This window comes from Cherax quadricarinatus, chromosome 22 (genome assembly GCF_038502225.1).
Source record: "Cherax quadricarinatus isolate ZL_2023a chromosome 22, ASM3850222v1, whole genome shotgun sequence".
Taxonomy (NCBI): domain Eukaryota; kingdom Metazoa; phylum Arthropoda; class Malacostraca; order Decapoda; family Parastacidae; genus Cherax; species Cherax quadricarinatus.
Window position 1 is genome coordinate 3170833 of NC_091313.1, and position 25896 is coordinate 3196728.

General features: G+C 39.6%; 1 protein-coding gene across 1 annotated transcript in view; it reads left to right on the forward strand.

The window, feature by feature from the left end:
* Positions 1-22851, forward strand: part of LOC128689775 (uncharacterized) — a 73648-nt gene extending 50797 nt beyond the window's left edge. The window contains exons 6-7 of the mRNA XM_053778235.2: positions 6594-6796; positions 20691-22851. Coding sequence (XP_053634210.1) covers positions 6594-6796; positions 20691-20933 — 446 coding nt within the window. The 3' untranslated portion in view covers positions 20934-22851. The remainder of the gene's footprint in view (positions 1-6593; positions 6797-20690) is intronic.
* The last annotated feature ends 3045 nt before the right edge of the window (positions 22852-25896 follow it).

A 25896-nucleotide genomic window follows, 5' to 3' on the forward strand; every position in this document is an offset into this window, starting at 1 on the left:
TAACACATCAGCCATCTCCCACCAAGGCAGGGTGGCCCGAAAAAGAAAAACTTTCATCATTCAAACATTGACTGGCACACTGAGCTAGAAATCAATACAGATATTGACGAATGTATTAATAATTTTCTAAAAAAGACCCAATACCTCTATAACAAGCACTGCCCTAAAGAAACTAAGCAGATGACAGCTAAGAGACTGAACAGTCCCTGGCTAACACCCAGCATTCTCAAATCCATAAATACAAAACACCAATATGAAAAACAGTACAGAATGGGTCACATAACCAGAGACCAAACAAAACGTTACTCGTCAATCCTAACCAGCCTGATAAGAAGGGCAAAAAAATTGTATTATGAGAACAGATTATCCAACTTACGAGGTGATATAAAAAAGACCTGGAAAACCCTATCAGAAATTCTGGGAACAAAAAAGATATCACGAAATAGCGAAATAAAATTAGCAAAATCAGATGAACCCCAACTCCCACCAACAGAAACAGCAAACAGACTCAATGATTTCTTCTCCACTATAGGACAAAACCTTGCCAATAAAATCCCAAGCTCAGATACCCCACCAAATGACTACCTCACCGGCAACTACCCGAACACACTGTTCCTAGCTCCGACTAACCCATACGAAGTCTCCCTTATTATCAACGCACTAAAAAACAAGGCAGGAGATTTAAATACCTTACCACCCTTTATATACAAAAAAGTGTCACAAGTGCTATCACCAATCATTGCAACACTCTTTAACAAATCCATTGAATCCTCCACCTTCCCTACAGTACTCAAAATAGCAAGGGTCACCCCGATCCACAAAGGAGGAGACCAAACAGAGTTGAATAACTATAGGCCAATATCCAACTTACACCCTCTCTCAAAAATCTTCGAAAAATTAATTCATAAACGAATCTACTCCTACCTTATCTCCCAAAACATACTCAACCCCTGCCAATTTGGATTCAGGCCTAATAAAAATACTAATGATGCTATTATACACATGCTAGAACATATATACACTGCAATAGAGAAAAAAGAAGTCCCACTGGGGATCTTCATTGACTTACGTAAAGCTTTTGATACAGTTGACCATGACTTGCTCCACGTAAAATTGTCACACTATGGTATAAGAGGGCACTCCCTCAACTACCTCAAGTCATACCTCAGCAACAGAAGCCAATATGTGTACGCAAATGGGGCAAACTCTTCTGCACAACCAATTACAGTTGGTGTCCCACAGGGAAGTGTCCTTGGCCCTCTTCTCTTTCTCCTATACATAAATGACCTACCAAATGCTTCGCAATTACTCAAACCCACACTATTTGCTGATGACACAACATACGTCTTCTCCCACCCGAGCCCAGTCACGCTAGCCAATACTGTAAATACCGAATTACAGAAAATATCTACCTGGATGAGTACTAACAAACTTACACTAAACATTGACAAAACCTACTTCATTCAGTTTGGTAACAGAGCTACAGATGTCCCTCTTAACATAATGATAAACGGATCACCTATCACAAAGCTAACAGAGGGAAAATTCTTAGGAATCCACCTTGATAATAGACTCAAATTTCATACACATATACAACAAATTTCTAAGAAAATTTCCAAGACTGTAGGCATACTATCGAAGATATGGTACTATGCTCCACAGTCAGCCCTCCTGGCCCTATATCACTCTCTTATTTACCCCTATCTCACCTATGGAATTTGTGCATGGGGCTCAACAACAAGTAACCATCTCAGACCACTAATTACCCAACAAAAGGCTGCAGTTAGAATGATAACAAATTCTCACTACAGGCAGCACACTCCACCAATATTCAATACACTCAACCTACTCACCATACAAAACATCCATACTTATTACTGCACCTATTACATACATAGAACACTCAACTCTGATATTAACCCTCCCCTCAAACATCTTGCCAACCTCAACAGAACACATGACCATAACACAAGGCACAGATCACTCTTTGATATTCCTCGTGTCCATCTCACGCTATGCAAAAACTCAATGCACATAAAAGGCCCTAAAATCTGGAATTCATTACCTGTAAATATAAAAGAAACACTACCTGTTTATAAATTCAAGTCTCTTCTCAAAGATCACTTACTCACCCAAAACCAAATAAATACTGAATAACTGAACCTTATAAATTGTATATCTTAAATGTTTCTCACAATTATATCACATAAATGTTAAACCTAAAACCCAATCTAACTTTATTATTTTTTAAATACACTACCTAACAGAATACTCCATTCTACTGAATTTACAACAATGCATGCAACCATATGACCTGTCTTTGTAATACTCACTTGTGCTTTATAGTAATCTGTTTACATTAATGTTTTTCACTGATTTCATCATTGCTTAGTTAATCTTAAGTTAATTTTAAGCCAGCCCGTAATGCTATGCATAGTATAAGTGGCTTTGGCATGCTGCTCTTATCTGTATTTTTTTGTACCTCTGTATGTGTGCTCAAATTATAAATAAATAAATAAATAAATAAATAAATAAATAAATAAATTCACTCCATCACTGTCTTGCCAGAGGCGTGCCTACACTACAGATATAAAACTGCAACATTAACACCCCTCTTTCATAGTGCAGGCACCGTACTTCCCATCTCCAGGACATAGTCTGGCCTGCCGGTTTCCCTGAATCCCTTCATAAATGTTACCTTGCTCACATTCCAACAGCACGTCAAGTCCTAGAAACCATTTGTCTCCATTCGCTCCTATCTAACATGTCCATGCATGCTTGCTGGAAGTCCAAGCCCTTTGCACACAAAACCTCCTTAACCCCTCCCTCCAACCTTTCCTAGGCTGACCCCTACACTGCCTTCCCTCCACTACAGATTTATACACTCTCAAAGTCATTCTATTTTGTTCCACCCTGTCTACATGTCTGAGCCACCTCAACAACCCCTCCTCAGCCCTCTGAATAATAGTTTTGGTAATCCTGCACCTCCTCCTAATTTCCAAACTATGAATTCTCTGTGTTATATTCACACCACACATTGCCCTCAGACATGACATCTCCACTGCCTCCAGCCTTCTCCATGTTGCAACATCCACCACCCATACTTCACACCCATATAAGAGTGTTGGTATAACTGTAGTCTCATACATTCCCCTCTTTGCTTCCATGGACAAACTTCTTTGTCTCCACAGACTCCTAAGTGCATCACTCACCTTTTATCCCTATCAATTCTGCTGACACGTCCACTCCTAAATATCTAAATACATTCACCTCCATACTCTCTCCCTCCAATCTAATATCCAATCTTTCGTTACCTCATTTTTTGTTATCTTCATCACCTTAGTCTTTCCTATATTCACTTATAATTTTCTTCTTTTACATACCCTACCAAACTCAGCCACCAGCATCTACAACTTCTCTTCAGAATCTCCCAAAAGCACAGTGTCATCAGCAGAGAGCAACTGTGACAACTCCTATTTTGTGTTAGATTCTTTATCTTTTAACCCCACACCTTTTGCCAACACTTGAGCATTCACTTCTCTTACAACCCCATATATAAGTATATTGAGCAACCATCGTGACATCACACATCCTTGTCTAAGGCCTACTTTTACTGGGAAATAATCTCCCTCTCTCCTACATACTCTAACCTGAGTCTCACTACCCTCATAAAAACTCTTCACTGCTTTCAATAACCCACCTCCTATTCCATACATTTGCAACATCTGCCACATTGCATAGTCCTTTTTCAAATCCATAAACCAAAAACCTCTTTACCCTTATCTAAATACTGTTCACCTATATGTTTCACTGTAAACAGTCTACACACCCCCTACCTTTCCTAAAGCCTCCTTATTCATCTGCTATCCTACTCTCCATTTTACTCTTAATTCTTTCAGTAATGATTCTACCATTCACTTTACCTGGTATACTCAACAGACTTATTCCCCTATAATTTTTGCACTCTCTTTTGTCTCCATTACCTTTATACCAAGGAACTATGCATGCTCTCTGCCAATCCCTAGGTACCTTACCCTCTTCCATACATTTATTAAATAAAAGCACCAACCACTCCAAAACTATATCCCCACCTGCTTTTAATATTTCTGTCTTTATCTCATCAATCCCAGCTGTCTTATCCCCTTTCATTCTACCCATTGCGTCACGAACTTCCCCCATACTCAAAACTGGCTCTTCCTCACTCCTACAAGATGTTATTCCTCCTTTCCCTATACACGAAATTACAGCTTCCCTATCTTCATCAACATTTAACAATTCCTCAAAATTTTCCCTCCATCTTGCTGATACCTCTAACTCTGCATTTAATAACTCTCCTCTCCTATTTTTAACTATCAAATCCATTCGTTCCCTCGGCTTCCTCAACTTATTAATCTCACTGTAAAACTTTTTCTTATTTTCAACAAAATTTGTTAATAACATCTCACCTACTCATTTTCTCTCTTTTTACATTACTTCATCACCGGGCCAAACACTTCATTGAACCATTCCAGGAAAATTTCCCTAGTGACCCATGCCCTACTGTTAGCCTTCCACATCACACACAATTTACTCTTGACAACACTGTTTTTCTTGAACACTCTGGGATTTTCAGAGTGATACACCAGTAAAGGCTTCACTTTGAAATCCCCACTAGCATTACCACACAACAAGAGTGTTAGTCTGTCTTTCATAGGCTTGTGTCCTGCATAATGTAGGTCCTTTTTGGCATTTTCTACCAAAACAGGCCTGTTTCGTCACAATTGAACACTTGTTGGGGTTGGAATTTTTCAGCCTCTGCATAACATTTAAATTCCCGCATGAATTTTTTAGCCGCTTGTTTGTCTGAACTGGCACCCTCACCATGCCTTACAACACTGTGTATGCCACTTCGCTTCTTGAACTTTTGGAACCAGCCTTTGCTGGCCTTAAATTCACCTACATCAGCACTTGTTTCAGGCAGTTTCTTTGAGATCATCATGCAACTGCCTTGTCTTTTCACAAATTATAAACTGCACAACACTACAGTGGACCCCCGCTTTACGAACGCATCATGTTACGTTAAATCTGCCATGCGAAGCATTTGAACGCAAAAATTTTGCCTCGCCTCACAATAAAAAACTCGCCTTATGTGATTCATCTGGGACGCATCCCACGTGTGGCCAAAGCGCCAGTGTTTACAAGCCAGCCAGTGCGGTCGCATCTATGCATACATTCAGTACATTTCACATTATCCTAGTGTTTTTAGTGTTTGTAACTGCAAAATAAGTCACCATGGACCCCAAGAAAGCTTCTAGTGCCATCCCTGTGGTAAAAAGGGCGAGAATTAGCATGGAATTGAAAAAAGAGATTAAGGAAATGTGTGCAAAGTGGGTTGAACCGCAAACCTTTACGGATGAAAATCACCCTGACACAGCTACTGCAAGCCGTGTTGGCAACCTGTACAATGACAATGTTATGGCCTATTTTAGGAAAGTTTTAAAGGAACAGGAGGTACAGAGCTCTATGGACAGATTTGTTGTGTGACAGAGGTCCAGTGACTCTCAAGCTGGTCCTAGTGGCATTAAAAGAAGGGAAGTAACCCCAGAAAAGGACTTGCTACCTCAAGTCCTAATATTAGGAAGGGGATTCCCCTTCTAAACAGTAACTTTCCACACTCTCCCCTCCTCCCATCCCATCAGTCATCACCAGATCTTCAATAAAGGCAAGTGTCATGTATTCTATTCTTAGTAGAGTAGTAATTGTGCATGTCTTCTTTAGTTTGTGTGTATTAAAATTAATATTTCATGTGGTAAAAAATTTTTTTTTTCATACTTTGGGGTGTCAGGAACGGATTAATTTGATTTCCATTATTTCTTATGGTTAAAATTAATTCGGCTAAAGATAATTTCGGCTTAAGATAATTTCGGCTTATGATGAGCTCTCAGGAACGGATTAATATTGTAAGGTGGAGGTCCACTGTATCCCCTGCTAACTTTTTCTCTCTGATTCACACCAACAACAATTTGTCCACTTCTTCATTTGTTTTGGATCTCTGCTTGGTTATCGTATTCACCCCTTTTGCAACATCAGCTTCCATGATTTCTTTTCTTTGTCACAATGGAGCTGATGGTTGATGGCAACTTTCCATACATCCTGCCGAGTTCAGCAATGCATATGCCACTATGATATTTTCTTAGGATTTCTTTTTTCAGTTCTTCGGTGTTCCTCATTTTTTTTATCAAAGCATTGGCACTAGGAGCTTTCTTTGGGGCCATGGTCACTTATTTAGCAGTCACACACAATAAACAAGTGGCAAAAAAATGGATTATTACGAAATGTTTCGTATGACCTGGCAGGATATGTTTACTAACCGAGAAACAATGCTACACTGGCTGAGAATGTGTGTGGGAAGTGGCTTTGTCTGCATGCTGGGCACTAGACAGGTTCCGTACAATCGACGAAAACGGAACCAAAAAATTGACGAAAAAAGTCGGCCCAAACCGAAATCGGCGATAACAGAGATCGATGAAAATGGAGGGTTCACTGTATTTAGATTTTTCTCTGTTGTACTGGAAATCATAGTCATGTAGTCATACTGTATTTTTCTTTTGTAGGAGAGGATCTTAGTACTGCAGCTGTGAGAGAAGTGAAAGAAGAAACTGGTGTGGATTCTGAATTTGTGTCTTTGGTGTCGTTTCGTCACGTCCATGGTGCAACCTATAATTGCTCAGACATATATTTTATTGTCCATCTCCGTCCTGTTACTAAAAGAATTACCATGTGCCAGAAGGAGCTTGCTGCATGTGAATGGATGAAGGTAAGATGTTATTTAGGTATTCACATAACATATTGTATTTTCTTACAATGCAGATACTTCTCTCCCTCTTCAGTGCCAACCTTTCTTATGTCTCCCTCTCCCATAATTGCCTCTCTTTTACCTCTTTCTCCCATATATTTTTATTTGTAGAGAATGTGAGTACAAAGACATGTGATAAAGAACAAGACTTGATATTGTAAAAGGTTTTGCTCAGAATTGAGCTTTATCAAGTCAGACCTGATAAAGCTTTCTCAGTGCAAAATATTGTCTTAAATGCTTGCTCTGCATTACATGTCTTTGGCCTGTGCCATAGTCACAGTCAGTACATTGAATATGTTAACATACATATCTCATATCTTAACTGGCCATTCATTAACTTTTTCCATGCAGTGTTCCATGTTCAGCTCCTACAAAAATATTTACAGTATAATAAACCTGTATGCTTGTGAGAGTGTTCTTACAGACCTGTGAAAACTGAAGTGTGAACATTAAATTGAATATTCTCAGTTGGTGCAGTACATACTGTATGTTCGGATAAATAATATACAGTAGGGCCCCATTTATATGGCAGGTTAGGCTCCAGGCTACCACCGCAAAGCAGACATCAGTGGAAAGCAGAATGCCATTTTTTCCACTTATAAATGCATATAAATATCAGATAAGTTTACACTAACATATATTAAGCTAGCAATAGAACTAGGCATTAAAAAACAATAAAAAGTAAAATACACACACAGTACATTCATTATTTACCTCAGTATATTTGTAGTCTTAATGTAGGGCCAAAGGTGAGTAGTACAGTGGCCCCTCGTTTTTCGTAATTAATCCGTTCCAGAGAATGTGACTGTTATCAAAATTGACGATTTGCGAATCCATTTTCCCCATAAGAAATAAGGTAAATCCAATTAATTCGTTCCAGGCACCCAGAAGTATCAACAATTTTTTTTTTTACCTTAAAGATAGATTTACATGCACAAAAGAATGAACATTCAACATGACAGTTACCTTTGTTGAAGGCTGTTGTTGATGAATGGAAGACAGGGAGGAGGAGAGAGGGAACAGAGGGTATTATTTGGAAGGGGAATCCCCCTTCATAAGGACTAGGTCACTTCATGGGTCACTTCCCTAGCTTAAATATAGATTTTCTTGCAGAAAAGAATGCCAAATAAATGTAGAGTGCTAATAAAATGTATAAATGAACATTTAACACTTTGACTGTCGTGGTCGTATATATACGTCTTATGAGGTACAGTGTATATATATATGTATATATACTCATAAATTCTAGCGGCTTCAAATCAAGCAGGAGAAAGCTGGTAGGCCCACATGTGAGAGAATGGGTCTGTGTGGTCAGTGTGCACCATGTAAAAAAAATCCTGGAGCACGCAGTGCATAATGAGAAAATAAAAACTGACCATTTTTTTTAATTAAAATGCCAACTTTGTGGTCTATTTTCATATAGTATTTATGGTTGTATTCTCGTTTTCTTGGTCTCATTTGATAGAATGGAAAACATATTATAAAAATAGAGGTGATTTTGATTGATTTTACTATAAAAAGAACCTGGAAATGGAGCTCAAAGTAGGGGAAATGTTTGATTTTTGCCAATGCTCAAAAGTAAACAAATGATGTCATTGTCCAATAAATGTCCAACTAGCCATTCTAATATGCAGTCATGAATGAGTTGATGCTATTTATACAATTATTACAGTATTGGAGTAGTCTGCATAACAGTAAATCTTCTATTTTTTTGTTTGAATAAAAATTCAAAATAGAAAGCAAGAGTAATATCTGAGGGGCCTGGAGACATGACTGATGAACAAAGAAAATGTTATTTTAGAGCCAGGAATGTCTGCATTGTTCATTCTGGACCTTATTTTGAAATTGTCATATTTTTTAACCCTTTGACTGTCGCAACCCCCAATCCTGAGGTGTCTCCTGGTGTCGCAAAATTTAAAAAAAAAAAATTATTTTTTCTTATGAAATGATAGAGAATCTTTTCCCGGTTGTAATGACACCAAAAAAAACGAAATTTGATGGAAAACTGACGGAATTATGCTCTCGCGAAGTTAGCGACCTCGGCGCTGTTTACAAATTGGCGATTTCGCCCACTTTGAGCCCTATTTTTGGCTAATTTCATTGTTCCAGTCGCCCAAACTCATATCTATTTCTTTAGAACTCCATTTTTTCTATCGATTGAGTACAAGAAACTGCCCATTAACTGATTTCAACTACCTAATACGTAATGTGGTCAGAAATTTGCAGTTTGGCCAATTTCACGAAAACTAAAAAATATGACAATTTCAAAATAAGGTCCAGAATGAACAATGCAGACATTCCTGGCTCTAAAATAAGATTTTCTTTGCTCATCAGTCATGTCTCCAGGCCCCTCTGATATTACTCTTGCTTTCTATTTTGAATTTTTATTCAAAAAAAATAGAAGACTTACTATTATGCAGACTACTGCAATACTGTAATAATTGTATAAATAACATCAACCCATTCATGACTGCATATTAGAATGGCTAGTTGGACATTTATTGGACAATGGCATCATTTGTTTACTTTTGAACATTGGCAAAAATCAAACATTTCCCCTACTTTGAGCTCCATTTCTAGGTTCTTTTTATAGTAAAATCAATCAAAATCACCTCTATTTTTATAATATGTTTTCCATTCTATCAAATGAAACCAAGAAAACGAGAATACAACCATAAATACTATACAAAAATAGACCACAAAGTCGGCATTTTAATTAAAAAAAACGGTCGGAGTTTTTTTTTTCTCATTATGCACTGCGTGCTCCAGGATTTTTTTTATATGGTGCACACTGACCACACAGACCCATTCTCTCACATGTGGGCCTACCAGCTTTCTCCTGCTTGATTTGAAGCCGCTAGAATTTATGAGTATATATACGTCAAACACGGTACCTCGTAAGATGTATATACGTATATGGCCGCGACAGTCAAGGGGTTAATTTTCGTGAAATTGGCCAAATTGCAAATTTCTGACCACGTTATTGTGTAGTTGAAGTCAGTAAATGGGCAGTTTCTTGTACTCAATCGATAGAAAAAATGGAGTTCTAAAGAAATAGCTATGAGTTTGGTCGACTGGAACAATGGAATTAGCCAAAAATAGGGCTCAAAGTGAGCGAAATCGCCGATTTGTAAATATCGCCGTGGTCGCTAACTTCACGAGAGCGTAATTCTGTCAATTTTCCATCAAATTTCGTGTTTTTGGTGTCATTACAATCAGGAAAAGATTTTCTATCATTTCATAAGAAAAAATAATTTTTTTTTTTTTTAAATTTTGCGACACCAGGAGAGACACCTCAGGATTGGGGGTTGCAACAGTCAAAGGGTTAACATCACACTTACCTTTATTGAAAACTCTTGTTGGTGTATGGCAGACGGGGCAGAGGGAGGGGAGGCGAGTCTATTGTTGGAGAATACGACACTAATATCAACTCTACGGCTAATTTATCTATCACAATTCAACTAATATGACATAATAAACAATATTAATAACATAGAAACATGGAGTATACTCTAGAATGAATAAAATAAGTCATTATGTATGTCACAAGAGGTGTTCTGTTGTTGTTGGGTGTACAAGGGCCACTGAGAGCAAGAGCATAAGCTGTCCATAATGGTGGTGAGGAAGCAGCTGAGGCGCCGGTGTTTTCCATAGCCCTATATAACTCCAACAACATTGGAGGAGTTAGTAGAATCGCTGAATCCCTGGAGAAGGCACCCTCTACCACTATCACAACCACTACCACCATCACTCACTACACCCTCTACCACTATCACAACTGCTACCACCATCACTACCACCTACCACCATCACTACCACCTACTCACTATCACTATCACAACTGCTACCACCCTCTATCACTATCGCAACTGCTACCACTCTACCACCACCACTTTCGGATTTTTCTACAAACTTTTTCTTAAATTGTATGTGTTTCTCACATTCTTTACCAAAGGGCTGGTACTAGAAGTTTTCTTTGGAGCCATGGTTGCAAGCAGTTGCAAGCACTAAAACGAATGGAATATTATGAAATGTATCATATGAACTCGTGGGATCATCCTCACTCACTGATAAACAATGGCACACTGGCTGGGAATGGAGTGTGCGGCGGTTCGGAGCCGTGTGTATGTGTCCCAAATGAACGACTATTTGCGAGTCAAACGATGATTCACGAGTCAATGTTTTGATGAAAAAAAAGTTACAGTTTCTGAAAATTATGACTTTCGACCCTTACGAAAAACGAGGATCCACTGTATTTATTATAAGAAGTCAGGTGTGGTAGCTCTCCTAGCCATCCCACCCACACATAATATACTATGACGTTTATAGCGCCCTAGAGTGATAAAATGCATATACAGTACACTCGTTACTTTTTTTTTTTTTAACAAACCGGCCGTATTCCACCAAGGCAGTGTGGCCCAAAAAGAAAAACGAAAGATTCTCTTTTTAAATTCAGTAATTTATACAGGAGAAAGGGTTACAAGCCCCTTGCTCCCGGCATTTTAGTCGCCTCTTACAACACACATGGCTTACGGAGGAAGAATTCTGTTCCACTTCCCCATGGAGGTAAGAGGAAATAAACAAGAACAGGAACTAGAAAGAAAATAGAAGAAAACCCAGAGGGGTGTGTGTGTGTATATATGCTTGTACATGTATGAGTAGTGTGACCTAAGTGTAAGTAGAAGTAGCAAGACGTACCTGAAATCTTGCATGTTTATGAGACAGAAAAAAAGGACACCGGCAATCCTACCATCATGTAAAACAATTACAGGCTTTTGTTTACACTCGCTTGGCAGGACAGTAGTACCTCCCTGAGTGCTTGCTGTCTACCAACCTACTACCTATAACTCATTACTTACCTTAAAATATTTGTAGTCTTCATGGTCTTAACCCTTTCAGGGTCGACAGGCCCTCTCCCAGACTTGTTCTCAGGGTTGAAAAATTTTCAAAAAAAAAAAAAAAAAAATATTATTAGCAGCAGTTCAAGAACATTTTCCTGGTCTCTTCCCTTTTGTTTCAGCTGGGTATAGCAAGGAATCAATGCTTCTGTTTGGAGAGCATGAAATCACATCATTGGAGGGTGTCCAACAAGGGGATCCTCTTGCACCATTTCTCTTCTGTATAGCAGTTAGGGAAATCACAGTCAGACTGACCAGTGAGCTAAACATCTGGTTCCTAGATGATGGCACACTAGCAGGTACGAAGGAGTCCCTCCTAGATGATCTTACACAGGTAATGACACAGGGACAAGAAATGGGTCTCATCCTGAATCCATCCAAATGTGAAATCATCTCAGTCAGTCAATGAGTGATAAATGCAGTGAGATCAAAACTACCAGGAGCAGCAGTCATTGCCCCTACAAATAGTGTCTTGCTAGGAGCACCTCTGGGAAGCAGTGCCATTGACACAATTCTCAGGAAGAAATTGGAAGAGTTAAGGAGAATGGAACAATGAATAGGCAATCTGGATACCCACGATGCCTTGTACCTTCTCACAAAGTGCTTGAGTCTGCCTAGGTTGACATATTTCCTAAGATGTGCACCTTCATATGATATCCCTATACTGCACGAATATGACAGTATCCTGAGGCAGATTTTTACGAAAGTACTTAACCTTACTCTAGAAGATGGGCAGTAGAACCAAGCTACACTTCCAGTCAGACTAGGAGGCATTGGTGTCCGCAAGTCATCACAGATTGCGCTACCTGTTTTTCTGTCCTCATGTATTGCATCCAGAGGGCTTGTAGCAGCCATTCTCCCTGAACATCTTAGGGACAAGATTGGAGTCCAGGACCAAAAGTTCATTGACAGAGCCATGATCTGGGATAATCTAACGGGCTCTGAAACCAGACCTGCTCCCCCCAACAACTACAAACAGTCGCACTGGGATGGTCCAGTAGTGGAAAATATAGCCTCAACAATGCTTCAGAGTGCCAGGGAAGGATAGAGCCTGCCTCCTGGCAGTGAGAGCCCTTCATGCAGGGGACTTTATGTTGGCTGTTCCCAATTCCAACCTTGGCACATGCCTCGACCCACAGACCATCCGCATTGGAGTTGCCCTTCAACTTGCCGCTCCTATTCTCACCGAACACAGGTGTATTTGTGGCAGTGAAGCAGCAGACCAATTCAGGTACCATGGTCTTGTGTGCTGTAAATCCGAGGGAAAGATTGCAAGACATGAGGTTAATAACATTATCAAGAGGAGCCTCACAACAGCCGGATGCCCAGCAGTAAGGGAGCCACCCCAGCTGTGCATATCTGATGGCAGCCAGAAGTGTCCAGATGGTATCACCCTTCAAGCCTGGACAGACTGGAAGCAGGTGGTGTGGGACTATACATATGCATCTACCTTGGCTGATACCTATTTCCAATACACCAGGGAGGAAGGAGGGGCAGCTGCCAGTTTCAGGGAATCCCAAAAGTCTAGAAAATATAGAGAACTTGCCCATCATTATATGTTTGTTCCCATAGGCTCAGAGACCCTTGGCTCATGGGGAAAGAATGCATCTAAATTCCTTAAGGAGCTGGGAAAAAGACTCATCAGGGCAACTAGGGATCCCAGGGCAGCTAGTTTTCTGTTCCAGCGACTCAGTGCAGCTGTTCAAAGGGGTAGTGCCTGCTGTATTTTGGGCACATGCCCCAGTTCTGAGGAGGTGGATGAGATTTTCGCCTTATAATCGGTAACACACACGTAACAACGTGTACTGTATATGCCACCTTTATATCAACAATGTATCTCTTAAATCTTCTGTACCATATTATGTAATAAAATATTCCTATTGGTAAAATAAGAGTGAAAAGATGGGGTGGTAGGGGAAGTGGAATATTCAAACGGCTTCAGGAAGAAATCCAAATATTCTTCCTTGAAGCCTTTTTATCCACTTCTCCGATGTTGTGGGTCCCACAATTTACACCAGAGGTGGATCCCTTGTAAATTAAAAAAAATAGAGAGAATGTAAACAAACTGGGTGGGGCACGCCATGTTAGAAAGACTGGAAGCTGTATAGCAATTTTTGGTCATAATTTGAAATCGCTGTATTAGCGGAATTCTGTAAGGCAAAATGCCATAAAGCGGGGCTCTACTGTATTCAGTATTACAGATAATGGAATAGCACTGTAATGACATTGGTGTAAGTTCATTGAACTTAGTGTTTTGGGCAAGTCTTGAGGTAAAAAATTAAAGAATGCTGCATGTCTTTGTTTAAATAAGAATTTGGCATTAAATAGACTTTTAGGACATGATTTTATTCAGAGGCTGAAACATTTGACCATTGAATTATTAATGCTTCATTGGCAGTTTCATTTGGGTATAGAAGCAGTTAGTCAGTAGCTGTTGAAATAGGTTGCATGGAGTGTTACAGCTAACACAAGCCTAAACTGTATTATTTATGTTTGAAGACTTGTTAATTGAGAGTTTTAAGAAAACTCATGAGCACCACATAAAAATCAATGCCTCTTTAATTTCCATTCATATTATTGAATCTATAGATAAACTATGGAAAGAAAGGGACCAAAAATTTGGAAGAAACCAAAGTCTGTATAGAATTGAAAAATTTCCTAAATAAAATTATTTGAACTCGTGTAATTTATACACATTACTGCGCATATGTTGTGTTATTATTTATTTATTTATTTTATTTTTTTTTTTTCAACAAGTCGGCCGTCTCCCACCGAGGCAGGGTGACCCAAAACAGAAAGAAAATCCCCAAAAAGAAAATACTTTCATCATCATTCAACACTTTCACCACACTCGCACATTATCACTGTTTTTGCAGAGGTGCTCAGAATACAACAGTCTAGAAGCATACACATATAAAGATACACAACATATCCCTCCAAACTGCCAATATCCCAAACCCCTCCTTTAAAGTGCAGGCATTGTACTTCCCATTTCCAGGACTCAAGTCCGACTATATGAAAATAACCGGTTTCCCTGAATCCCTTCACTAAATATTACCCTGCTCACACTCCAACAGATCGTCAGGTCCCAAGTACCATTCGTCTCCATTCACTCCTATCTAACACGCTCACGCACGCTTGCTGGAAGTCCAAGCCCCTTACCCACAAAACCTCCTTTACCCCCTCTCTCCAACCCTTTCGAGGACGACCCCTACCCCGCCTTCCTTCCCCTATAGATTTATATGCTTTCCATGTCATTCTACTTTGATCCATTCTCTCTAAATGACCAAACCACCTCAACAACCCCTCTTCTGCCCTCTGACTAATACTTTTATTAACTCCACACCTTCTCCTAATTTCCACACTCCGAATTTTCTGCATAATATTTACACCACACATTGCCCTTAAACAGGATATCTCCACTGCCTCCAACCGTCTCCTCGCTGCTGCATTTACCACCCAAGCTTCACACCCATATAAGAGTGTTGGTACTACTATACTTTCATACATTCCCTTCTTTGCCTCCATAGATAACGTTTTTTGACTCCACATATACCTCAACGCACCACTCACCTTTTTTCCCTCATCAATTCTATGATTAACCTCATCCTTCATAAATCCATCCGCCGACACGTCAACTCCCAAGTATCTGAAAACATTCACTTCTTCCATACTCCTCCTCCCCAATTTGATATCCAATTTTTCTTTATCTAAATCATTTGACACCCTCATCACCTTACTCTTTTCTATGTTCACTTTCAACTTTCTACCTTTACACACATTCCCAAACTCATCCACTAACCTTTGCAATTTTTCTTTAGAATCTCCCATAAGCACAGTATCATCAGCAAAAAGTAACTGTGTCAATTCCCATTTTGAATTTGATTCCCCATAATTTAATCCCACCCCTCTCCCAAACACCCTAGCATTTACTTCCTTTACAACCCCGTGTATAAATATATTAAACAACCATGGTGACATTACACATCCCTGTCTAAGACCTACTTTTACCGGGAAGTAGTCTCCCTCTCTTCTACACACCCTAACCCGAGCCTCACTATCCTCATAAAAACTCTTTACAGCATTTAATAACTTACCACCTATTCCATATACTTGCAACATCTGCCACATTGCTCCTCTATCCACTCTATCATATGCCTTTTCTAAATCCATAAATGCAATAAAAACTTCCCTATCTTTATCTAAATACTGTTCACATATATGCTTCAATGTAAACACCTGATCTACACATCCCCTACCCACTCTAAAACCTCCTTGCTCATCCGCAATCCTACATTCTGTCTTACCTCTAATTCTTTCAATTATAACCCTACCGTGCACTTTTCCTGGTATACTCAGTAAGCTTATTCCTCTATAATTTTTACAGTCTCTTTTGTCCCCTTTCCCTTTATATATAAAGGGACTATACATGCTCTCTGCCAATCCCTAGGTACCGTCCCCTCTTTCATACATTTATTAAACAAAAGTACCAACCACTCCAACACTATATCCCCCCCTGCTTTTAACATTTCTGTCATGATCCCATCAGTTCCAGCTGCTTTACCCCCTTTCATTTTACGTAATGCCTCACGTACCTCCCCCACACTTACATTCTGCTCTTCTTCACTCCTAAAAGATGGTATACCTCCCTGACCAGTGCATGAAATTACTGCCTCTGTTTCTTCCTTAACATTTAAAAGTTCCTCAAAATATTCTCGCCATCTACCCAATACCTCCATCTCCCCATCTATTATTTATATAATCTTTTTATTATATAATGTAATGGTTTAACTGCCATAAGCTAGGTTTGTTCTGTAAATCTGCTCTGTACTGTAAATTTCAAATCATTATCAATCAACAATCATTGATCATAAATCATCCATCATCATCAATATTCATGATTTTTTTTTTAAAAGAACTGACTGCTAAGTTGTTGTGAAAAGGTGTGGGATTAAAAGATGTAACTGATATGCAGAGGGAGCTATCAGAATTGTGTACATATATAACCTAGGATACTTCCATGAACCTAAATACCATATATAATATAAATAATTAACCTAGGATAGCTTAGTATAGTCCAAGGATGTAGGTTGGTAGGCAGCAACCGCCCAGGGGGGTACTACCGTCCTGACAAGTGATTGTAAAACAGAAGCCTATAATTGTTTTACATGATAGTAGAATTGCTGGTGTCTTTTTTTTTTTTTCTCATAAACATGCAAGGTTTCATGTATGTTTTGCTACTTCTACTTAGGTTACACTACACATGCATATACATGTACAAGCATATATATACACACCCCTCTGGGTTTTCTTCTATTTTTCTTACTAGTTTTTTTTTTTTAGCAAGCCCGCTGTCTCCCACCAAGGCAGGGTGACCCAAAAATAAAGAAAATCCCCAAAAAGAAAATACTTTCATCATCATTCAACACTTTCACCTCTTCACTAGTTCTTGTTCACTAGTTTCTCTAGTTCTTGTCCTTGTTTATTTCCTCTTATCTTCATGGGGAAGTGGAACAGAATTCTTCCTCCATAAGCCATGTGTGTAATAAGTGGCTACTAAAATGCCGGAAGCAAGAGGCTAGTAACCCCTTCTCCTGTATATATTACTAAAGTTAAAAAGAGAAACTTATGTTTTTCTTTTTAGGCCACCCTGCCTCAGTGGGATATGGCCAGTTTGTTGAAAGAAGCAGCAGCAGCTTAGTACGTATAGGCAAACAATGTGGCTTATTTCTATGTATTGAGGAATGTCACACCTTGAAACAATTATAATATTATAATTATTCCTTGTACATAGTGTTAGAAGACTAAACTAGTAAAAAAAATAGAATAAATAACATTTATTTCATCAATATACAGTTAGCCTGGTCATGGACTGGGCCGTGGGGGCGCTGATCCCTGAAACACCCTCCAGGTATATGTACTCCAGGCCCTTCATATTCACAGGTTTCGCATCTGTGGATTTAACCAAGTGTGGATCGAAAATGTTCAAAAAATTAAATTTCCAGGAAGTTCCAAAAATAAAAATTTGCATTTGCTGCCTGCCAAGCACTACACTCAGTGTATAGCAAGGGACAAACCACACGGTGCAGGCAGGTGAAAAAAAAATTTAAATAAAATAGCTAAGCTTACAGAAAAATAGTTCAACAATCTGGCAACATTTTGGTGTCTCATCATCGTATGATAACAAAAACATAAAGTGGGACCAAGTAAACCAAGTCCTAACCGATATAAGCTGGGAAGATATACTAAGCAACACAGACCCCAACTTATGCCTAGAACAGATTAACTCGGTGGCACTCGATGTATGCACAAGGCTTATTCCTCTAAGAAAAAGGAGGAGTAGATGTAAAACAGAAAGAGACAGGCGCTCCCTTTACAGGCGACGGAAAAGAATAACAGAGCGGCTAAAAGAGGTCAATATATCTGAAATGCGTAGGGAGACACTGGTCAGAGAAATAGCAAGCATCAAACTTAAGCTAAAAGAATCCTTTAGGAGTCAAGAATCGCGGGAAGAACTAAAAGCCATAAATGAAATCGAAAGAAACCCAAAGTATTTCTTCTCCTATGCCAAATCAAAATCGAGAACAACGTCCAATATTGGGCCCCTACTTAAACAAGATGGGTCCTACACAGATGACAGCAAGGAAATGAGTGAGCTACTCAAGTCCCAATATGACTTAGTTTTTAGAAAGCCGCTAACCAGACTGAGAGTCGAAGATCAAAATGAATTTTTTATGAGAGAGCCACAAAATTTGATTAACACAAGCCTATCCGATGTTATCCTGACGCCAAATGACTTCGAACAGGCGATAAATGACATGCCCATGCACTCTGCCCCAGGGCCAGACTCATGGAACTCTGTGTTCATCAAGAACTGCAAGAAGCCCCTATCACGAGCCTTTTCCATCCTATGGAGAGGGAGCATGGACACAGGGGTCGTCCCACAGTTACTAAAAACAACAGACATAGCCCCACTCCACAAAGGGGGCAGTAAAGCAACAGCAAAGAACTACAGACCAATAACACTAACATCCCATATCATAAAAATCTTTGAAAGGGTCCTAAGAAGCAAGATCACCACCCATCTAGAAACCCATCAGTTACACAACCCAGGGCAACATGGGTTTAGAACAGGTCGCTCCTGTCTGTCTCAACTATTGGATCACTACGACAAGGTCCTAAATGCACTAGAAGACAAAAAGAATGCAGATGTAATATATACAGACTTTGCAAAAGCCTTCGACAAGTGTGACCATGGCGTAATAGCGCACAAAATGCGTGCTAAAGGAATAACAGGAAAAGTCGGTCGATGGATCTATAATTTCCTCACTAACAGAACACAGAGAGTAGTCGTCAACAGAGTAAAGTCCGAGGCAGCTACCGTGAAAAGCTCTGTTCCACAAGGCACAGTACTCGCTCCCATCTTGTTCCTCATCCTCATATCCGACATAGACAAGGATGTCAGCCACAGCACCGTGTCTTCCTTTGCAGATGACACCCGAATCTGCATGACAGTGTCTTCCATTGCAGACACTGCAAAGCTCCAGGCGGACATCAACCAAATCTTTCAGTGGGCTGCAGAAAACAATATGAAGTTCAACGATGAGAAATTTCAATTACTCAGATATGGTAAACATGAGGAAATTAAATCTTCATCAGAGTACAAAACAAATTCTGGCCACAAAATAGAGCGAAACACCAACGTCAAAGACCTGGGAGTGATCATGTCGGAGGATCTCACCTTCAAGGACCATAACATTGTATCAATTGCATCTGCTAGAAAAATGACAGGATGGATAATGAGAACCTTCAAAACTAGGGAGGCCAAGCCCATGATGACACTCTTCAGGTCACTTGTTCTATCTAGGCTGGAATATTGCTGCACACTAACAGCACCTTTCAAGGCAGGTGAAATTGCCGACCTAGAAAATGTACAGAGAACTTTCACGGCGCGCATAACGGAGATAAAACACCTCAATTATTGGGAGCGCTTGAGGTTCCTAAACCTGTATTCCCTGGAATGCAGGAGGGAGAGATACATGATTATATACACCTGGAAAATCCTAGAGGGACTAGTACCGAACTTGCACACGAAAATCACTCACTACGAAAGCAAAAGACTTGGCAGACGATGCACCATCCCCCCAATGAAAAGCAGGGGTGTCACTAGCACGTTAAGAGACCATACAATAAGTGTCAGGGGCCCGAGACTGTTCAACTGCCTCCCAGCACACATAAGGGGGATTACCAACAGACCCCTGGCAGTCTTCAAGCTGGCACTGGACAAGCACCTAAAGTCAGTTCCGGATCAGCCGGGCTGTGGCTCGTATGTTGGTTTGTGTGCAGCCAGCAGCAACAGCCTGGTTGATCAGGCTCTGATCCACCAGGAGGCCTGGTCACAGACCGGGCCGCGGGGGCGTTGACCCCCGGAACTCTCTCCAGGTAAACTCCAGATGTTTCTACAATGAATTATAGTCACTACAACATTTCTTGTGATGACATCACGGTTAGTATAACCTGCCCCCCTGCACATCAGGTGAATTTTTGGCATTTTTTTCTGAACTAATGTCAGCACACTTCTGGCTAGATAGCTGTTGAATGAATGATGGTGAATGTGTTTCCCCTCCCCTTTTTTGGGGGGAGGTGGTCACCCTACCTTGGTGGGAGATGACTGGTATATTTAAAAAATAAATTACACTATTATTACATTGTCTGTAATCCATTAATTTGAGTTTTATCATCATCATTCGTAGTACTGCCAGAAATTCTAGGCATAATATGAACTTTGCAGTAGTACTGTAGTATTCTTGTCAAATTTTTTTTTTTTTTTTATTACAACAGCATCTCCCACTGAGGCTGAGTGTAGTTCTTTTTTTAAAATATTTTGTCTAACTTGTACTTGATTTAATGTAAAGCAAATTTATTATTCGTGTCCTAAGCTATTACACTCCTTTCAGCTTCAAGACTATGTAAAGCATCCATATGTCCATGACACAAACAGATTCTTTGCTGAACGCTTCCTTGAGTGCCGTAGGAATGGAGTCCAAATAGAATCAACGGATCTCTACAGCCCATCGTTTAAGAAGAATCAAGTAATATACAGCATTACTTGTAAAGCCGAGGAAGAATGTATATACGATCAAGATAGTCACACTTCAGCAGACACACATTGTATCTTAAATGGTGATCCAAAACTTTAGTGTAATGGACTAGTAAGTTCAGTTAAGTTGTTATATTATTTTCCTTGTTGGCTATTTAAACCTAGTCATTGTTTTCATATACATTACTGTATATGATTTTTTATTATTCAGGAATTCACAAAAATGCACCAAACCCATGTGGGCCTTGTAGTGCTGTATGTGACTAAAATACATGTACCATGCAGTACTATATAGTTAAAGAGATATATTATTACCTCTGATTCTTTTTTATTTAGTGTCTTGTTCATCAGTCAGTTAACAGATGGAGAACTTGTTTGAGTACCATGTCATACTAGGAAATTGCTCATTCACCTTGTGTAATAATAGACAAGTATCTTGAGTGTTGGACACTGCATGCCACATTTGGGCATTTCCTCAGGGAATACTACAGTTATTGTTTCTATGTTTTGTTGTTATTTTTGTAAGTAAAATAATGTAGGCTGCCAGCAGCTAACTCATGAAGAGGTAGTATTGTATAGGAATTTAACCAAAATTCTCATGGAAGTATGGGTGTGAGGAGATGATGCTACTTTTATTGATCATTAAACAGTTTGAATTTAACCTGTTACTTCTGTCTTTAGGTTGTAATATTCTTCTGCTTTTGCCCTAAGCAGCTTTTTACAAGACTGCTAATGACTGAGCAAGAGTGAGGCCTATCACAACTCAAAGATACATTGATGAGGTCTGGTTTGGATTTGGTTTAATGACCTAGCAGAGTAGTGGTAGTATCTCACTCATAGTTTTCATAGGTGTGAAACACCTGTGAGAACTATGAGTTGGTTAACATAAAATTCCTCTCTTTTATGCTTTTACATTCACAATGGTGTGGAATTTCAACTTGTTGTAACTCAAGCATCAAACCAAAAGATTTACTGATTAGTCGAATTTTGAAAATATTTTGAACTTGTTCAAAATTCCTTTGTAATTTAGACAAATTTTAATTTGGATTATATTTTTCTATAATGAATATTTTATTCACTGAATGGCAGTAGGAAATTTATGATCTTTAAACTTTGAAGGGCAAATGAAAGTTGCATCTTTCATAATCATACTTTTTCTTGTCAGTACAGTACTGTATTGTATTTACTGATTTGCATAGACAAATATTATTACCTGTATATAAGACTTGATAATTGGCATCTTGTTGTGAGTACCATATGTTGAAATGATCTGCCCTAATGAAGGATGTGACAGACTTTACTGTACTGTGGCTCAGTACACTTTCACTAACAAAATTAGTTAGGAGATGTTCTTAAGGATGTACTGCATACCCGTGAGATGCTATACAAGATGCAAAATCATTTAAATTTATATATAATTTTTTTTTTCAACAAGTCGGCATCTCCCACAGAGGCAGGGTGACCCAAAAAGAAAGAAAATCCCAAAAAAGAAAAAACTTTCATCATTCAACACTTTCACCTTACTCATACATAATCACTGTTTTTGCAGAGGTGCCCAGAACACGATAGTTCAGGAGCATACACATATAAAGATATACAACATATCCCTCCAAACTGCCAATATCTCAAACCTTTCCTTTAAAGTGCAGGCATTGTACTTCCCATTTCCAGGACTCGAGTCCAGCTATATAAAAATAACCGGTTTCTCTGAATCCCTTCACTAAATATTACCCTGCTCACACTCCAACAGATCGTCAAGTCCCAAATACCATTCGTCTTCATTCACTCCTATCTAACACACTCACGCATGCTTGCTGGAAGTTCAAGCCCCTCGCCCACAAAACCTCTTTTACCCCTCCCTCCAACCTTTTTGAGGACGACCCCTAACCCACCTTCCTTTCCCTACAGATTTATACGCTCTCCATGTCATTCTACTTTGATCCATTCTCTCTAAATGACCAAACCACCTCAACAACTCTTCTTCAGCCCTCTTGACTAATACTTTTATTAACTCCACACCTTCTCCTAATTTCCACACACTGAATTCTCTGCATAATATTTACACCACACATTGCCTTTAGACAGGACATCTCCACTGCCTCCAACCACCTCCTCGCTGCAGCATTTACAACCCAAGCTTCACACCCATATAAGAGTGTTGGTACCACTGTACTTCCATACATTCCATTCTTTGCCTCCATAAATAATGTTTTTTGTCTCCACATATACCTCAATGCACTACTCACCTTTTTACCTACATCAATTCTATGGTTAACCTTTTTTTTTTTTTTTTTTTTTTTTTTTTTCATCCTTCATAAATCCATCCTCTGACATGTCAACTCACAAATATCTGAAAACATTCACTTCTTCCATGCTCCTCTTCTCCAATTTGATATCCAATTTTTCTTTATCTAAATCATTTGATACCCTTATCACCTTACTTTTTTCTATGTTCACTTTCAACTTTCTACCTTTACACACACTCCCAAACCTCACATTACCTCTCTGAAGGCAACTTGCCACAGCCGGCTGAACCTCCTTAAAACCCTTGCTCGTCTCTCATGGGGAGCTGATCGTCGAACCCTCCTTCGCCTACATTCCACCCTTATCTTATCAAAACTTGATTATGGTGACCAGATCTATTCAGCGGCATCTCCTGCTACTCTCTCTAGCCTTAACCCCATTCATCACCAAGGATTACGTTTATGCCTTGGTGCTTTTCGCTCTTCCCCTGTCGAGAGCCTCTATGCAGAAGCGAACGTTCCATCCTTATCCGATCGCCGTGATGCCCATTGCCTTCGCTACTATGTACGCTCTCATGATCTCCGCAATCCTTCCATTTATAGAATGGTCACTGATATTAGTAGATATTCTTTATTTGTTCGCCGCCCCTGTTTGCTCCGTCCCTTCTCCCTTCGCCTACATTCGCTCTTGTCTTCTCTTCAATTACCACCTTTCTATGTTCATGTAGCATCTCACTTTTCCCTACCCCCCTGGGAAGTTCCAGCTGTTCGAGTCTGTTCTTTCTCACTCCCTTACTCGAAAGCCCAACTGTCTACGGTAGCTTCCCGGTCTCTTTTTCTTGACCACTTCCAGTCTCATTCTCATGCCATTGCAGTGTACACAGATGGCTCTAAGTCTTCTGATGGCGTAGGATTTGCAGCAGTGTTTCAGGACAGCATCGTACGAGGACATTTACTATCTTCGGCTAGTATCTTTACTGCTGAATTGTATACCATTCTTGCAGCACTTATCCATATTGCATCTATGCCTGTGTCATTATTTGTGGTTGTCTCAGACTCCCTTAGTGCTTTACAGGCTATACAGAAATTTGATACACCTCACCCCTTAGTCCTCCGTATCCAACTTTGGCTACGCCGCATCTCTTCAGGGCATAAAGATATTGTTTTTTGTTGGGTCCCTGGTCATGTTGACGTACAGGGCAATGAACAGGCAGACACTGCTGCGCGGTCAGCAGTACATGACCTACCAGTTTCATATAGAGGTGTTCCATTTACGAACTATTTTGCTGCAATAACTACCCACCTTCACACCCGTTGGCAACAACGTTGGTCTACTCTGCTCGGTAACAAACTTCAATCTATTAAGCTGAGTATAGGTTACTGGCCGTCTTCTTGTCACCAGTGTCGAGGTTGGGAGACCACTCTCTCCCGTCTTCGCATTGGCATACTTGTCTTACTCATGGTTATCTCATGGAAAGGCGCCCTGCTCCTCTCTGTGAGAATTGTCAGGTTCCATTATCGGTTAGCCACATTCTATTAGACTGCCCACTTTATCAACGAGCATGCAGAATATACCTCCAATGTTGTCTTCGCTCCGCTGCTCTCTCTTTACCTTCCCTTCTCGCTGATGGACCCACCTTTCATCCGGACTCTCTCATTGACTTTTTGACAACAACTGACTACTTCACAAACTCTGATGATACCTTCAGCCCTTTCTACTTCAATCTCTTGCTGTCCTCTACCCCCGCACTCTCCCCTGCCCCGCTGTTTTCTGTAACCTACTGATCATCCCTCCCCTCTTCTACCGCCCAATACCCTCGCTTCCTTCCCTACCCTGCAGTGCTGTATAGCCCTTGTAGCTTAGCGCTTCTTTTTGATTATAATAATAATAATAATAATAATACTGCATTTTTAAAACTATTCCAACCCCCCATCCCCACTACTCATACTTGCACCAGCCCACCTTTCTGCCAATAGTTGCTAATATCTTACCCGAACTTCTTCCTCCTTTAGTTTTTACACTTTCACCTCTCTCTTACTTATTGTTGCCATTTTCCTTTTGTCCCATCTACCTCTTACTCTAACTGTAGCTACAACTAAATAATGATCCAATATATCAGTTGCCCCTCTATAAACATGTACATCCTGAAGCCTACCTATCAACCTTTTATCCACCAATATATAATCTAACAAACTATTTTCATTACGTATAAAAATACGTATAAAAAATATATGCATGTACGTGATTCTGCATGGGGAAATGGAACAGAATTCTTCCTCCTTATGCCATGCATGTTGTAAGAGGCAACTGAAATGCTGGGAGCAAGGGGCTAGTAACCCCTTCTCCTGTATACGTGACTAAATTTAAGAAGAGAAAATTTGTTTTTTTTTTTTTAGTCACCCTACCTCAGTGGGATATGGCCTATTTGATGAATAAAAAAATAGATGTAATTAAAAAATGTAATTAATGAATACATAGTTTTTTGGAAAGCTTCAACAGTTAGAGGTTAAATTGCAATTAATAATCACGAACCCCAAAAACATGAGCCATAGGCTAAAACATATGGCTTTGTAAAATAATTTAAAAATAAAGAAGTATTATGTGATGCAGTAGGAGCGGCATACCTGATTGGCAGGTCCTGTATAGATTAAGATAAGTCTTTATTGCAACATGAAACAATGTTTGGACAGAGGTGAATGACATTTAGGTGTGCATGCAGAAAGCCCCTTTATGTGCAGAGCATTTTGGAAAACCTTAAGACTATTTTAAGATTAACAAGGCAATGACTAATTGAGTACCATATATACAGTCTCTTCGGT